Below are 1,564 nucleotides of genomic sequence, written 5' to 3'. Positions count from 1 at the left end.
AAATTCAATAATAAAATACACGAAATGCAAATACTTCAAAAAAAAGTTGTATTTTTTATGATTAAGCTAGCAGCCGGTGCGGTTGCCCACATTTTTTTGTTTGTGGTTTTTTTTTTCAGCCCATGGACATGGAGAAAATTCAATGTTTTCTCAGGCAGCAAAGGCTCATAAAACTTTTCATAATTTAAAATTTGAGTATATGTGGTCTTTTAAGGTGTGCAACTCTAGATGTGCACTTAGATCTAATATAAATGTCTACTGAAGTTACTTGTGTTTTATGTTTAATCTTAACATAATTCAAAGATAAAGTGAGCACTACTAGTTAAAACCATCTGCATGACAGCTCCTTGTATGTATAGTTGGACCAATGGTTGAAAAGACTAAGTGTAAATATAGTATTTCTACATAAGACAGGAGATTACAATCTGGTAACCAGGATAACTGCTAGTGGGCCAAATCAAATGGCTTGGCGGGCCAAATTTGGCCCACAGGCCCCACTTTGGGCACCTCTGTTATAGATCATGTTGCTATTTAAAATGAACGATGCACACTCCYGTCCAGTAGGGGGCAGTAATGCAGCAAACCGTTGCCTGCCGCTGTTTAAACAGAAGCAGTGAGTTCCACGCATGCTCAGTGGGTGTTGTTTTGGTCGTTAGATGTTGTTTTGATGAAGACGCGTCATTATGTCGGTGAAACACACCATAATTCGCGGGCTGGAGCTGGGTCGCTCTTTCTTTCAGCTGGGTCTCCTAAAATCATGTGGACGGGTCGCGGCCAAACTCCGAACCGACCGACTTCGTGTGGCCCAGTCGGGCCGCGTAATTCAGCCCCGTGTTTTCTTGCCGTCTCGGTACCGGTATTACCGGACCTCCCTTAAGGGCTTGGCATGTCAGCTTCAGTCCGCCGGGTTAAGGAGGGGGTTGACGGGAGGGTCCCCGCGGAGCAGGGCCGTGTTTCTAGCCTTCAGTGTCGGTGTCGGGCTGGTGGAGCAGCAGCTGGAGGAGGACCGGCAGAGCGCGGCGACATGCCGGGACATCCAGGTAGGAGCTGCTGCTCCACCGAGAACTGTTTGTGCAGCTGCTAACATTTGTCATGTTTTACATTTATTATTTAACTCGTTTTCTTTTTTGCAGTTGATTAATGTTCAGAAAGTTATTTTCACCTGTACATTTAAAGTCCAACACCCACCATAACAGAACCTGACGATGGGACAGGGGTGTTCTAGGAGCTGATATGTGGGGGGGCTTAGCCCCCAGCATGTTTTAGGGAGGTGGATAAATTATTAATCCTAAACCAATATTAAATCTGACAGCAGATTCCAAAAGAACATTTCAAACCATYAAAAATAACACCAGAGTCATGTGATGATCTGAAGTCTGAGGGAAGTTATGTTTGTTCAGGTGAAATCAGCTCATGTTTTCTTGCTGCAGTTCACAGCAGAACCAGTGGGACCAGTTCACCTTCTTGTTTTCTAATTTTTCCCATAACTTCCTCAGTGTTCAACATATCACCATGAAATTTTAGGAAAAGATTCACATTCTGGTTTTTGTAGGAAGCATCTTGT

General features: G+C 43.8%; 1 protein-coding gene across 1 annotated transcript in view; it reads left to right on the top strand.

Moving 5' to 3' along the window:
* Positions 1-615: 615 nt before the first annotated feature.
* The window catches only part of pink1 (PTEN induced kinase 1), a 13,443-nt gene continuing 12,494 nt past the window's right edge, over positions 616-1,564 (top strand). The window contains exon 1 of the mRNA XM_014024409.1: positions 616-1,040. Coding sequence (XP_013879863.1) covers positions 684-1,040 — 357 coding nt within the window. The 5' untranslated portion in view covers positions 616-683. The remainder of the gene's footprint in view (positions 1,041-1,564) is intronic.

Source organism: Austrofundulus limnaeus, unplaced genomic scaffold, assembly GCF_001266775.1.
Source record: "Austrofundulus limnaeus strain Quisiro unplaced genomic scaffold, Austrofundulus_limnaeus-1.0 Scaffold421, whole genome shotgun sequence".
NCBI classification, from domain to species: domain Eukaryota; kingdom Metazoa; phylum Chordata; class Actinopteri; order Cyprinodontiformes; family Rivulidae; genus Austrofundulus; species Austrofundulus limnaeus.
Note: the sequence above shows the minus strand (reverse complement) of the source record. Positions and strands in the feature narration are given on the sequence as shown.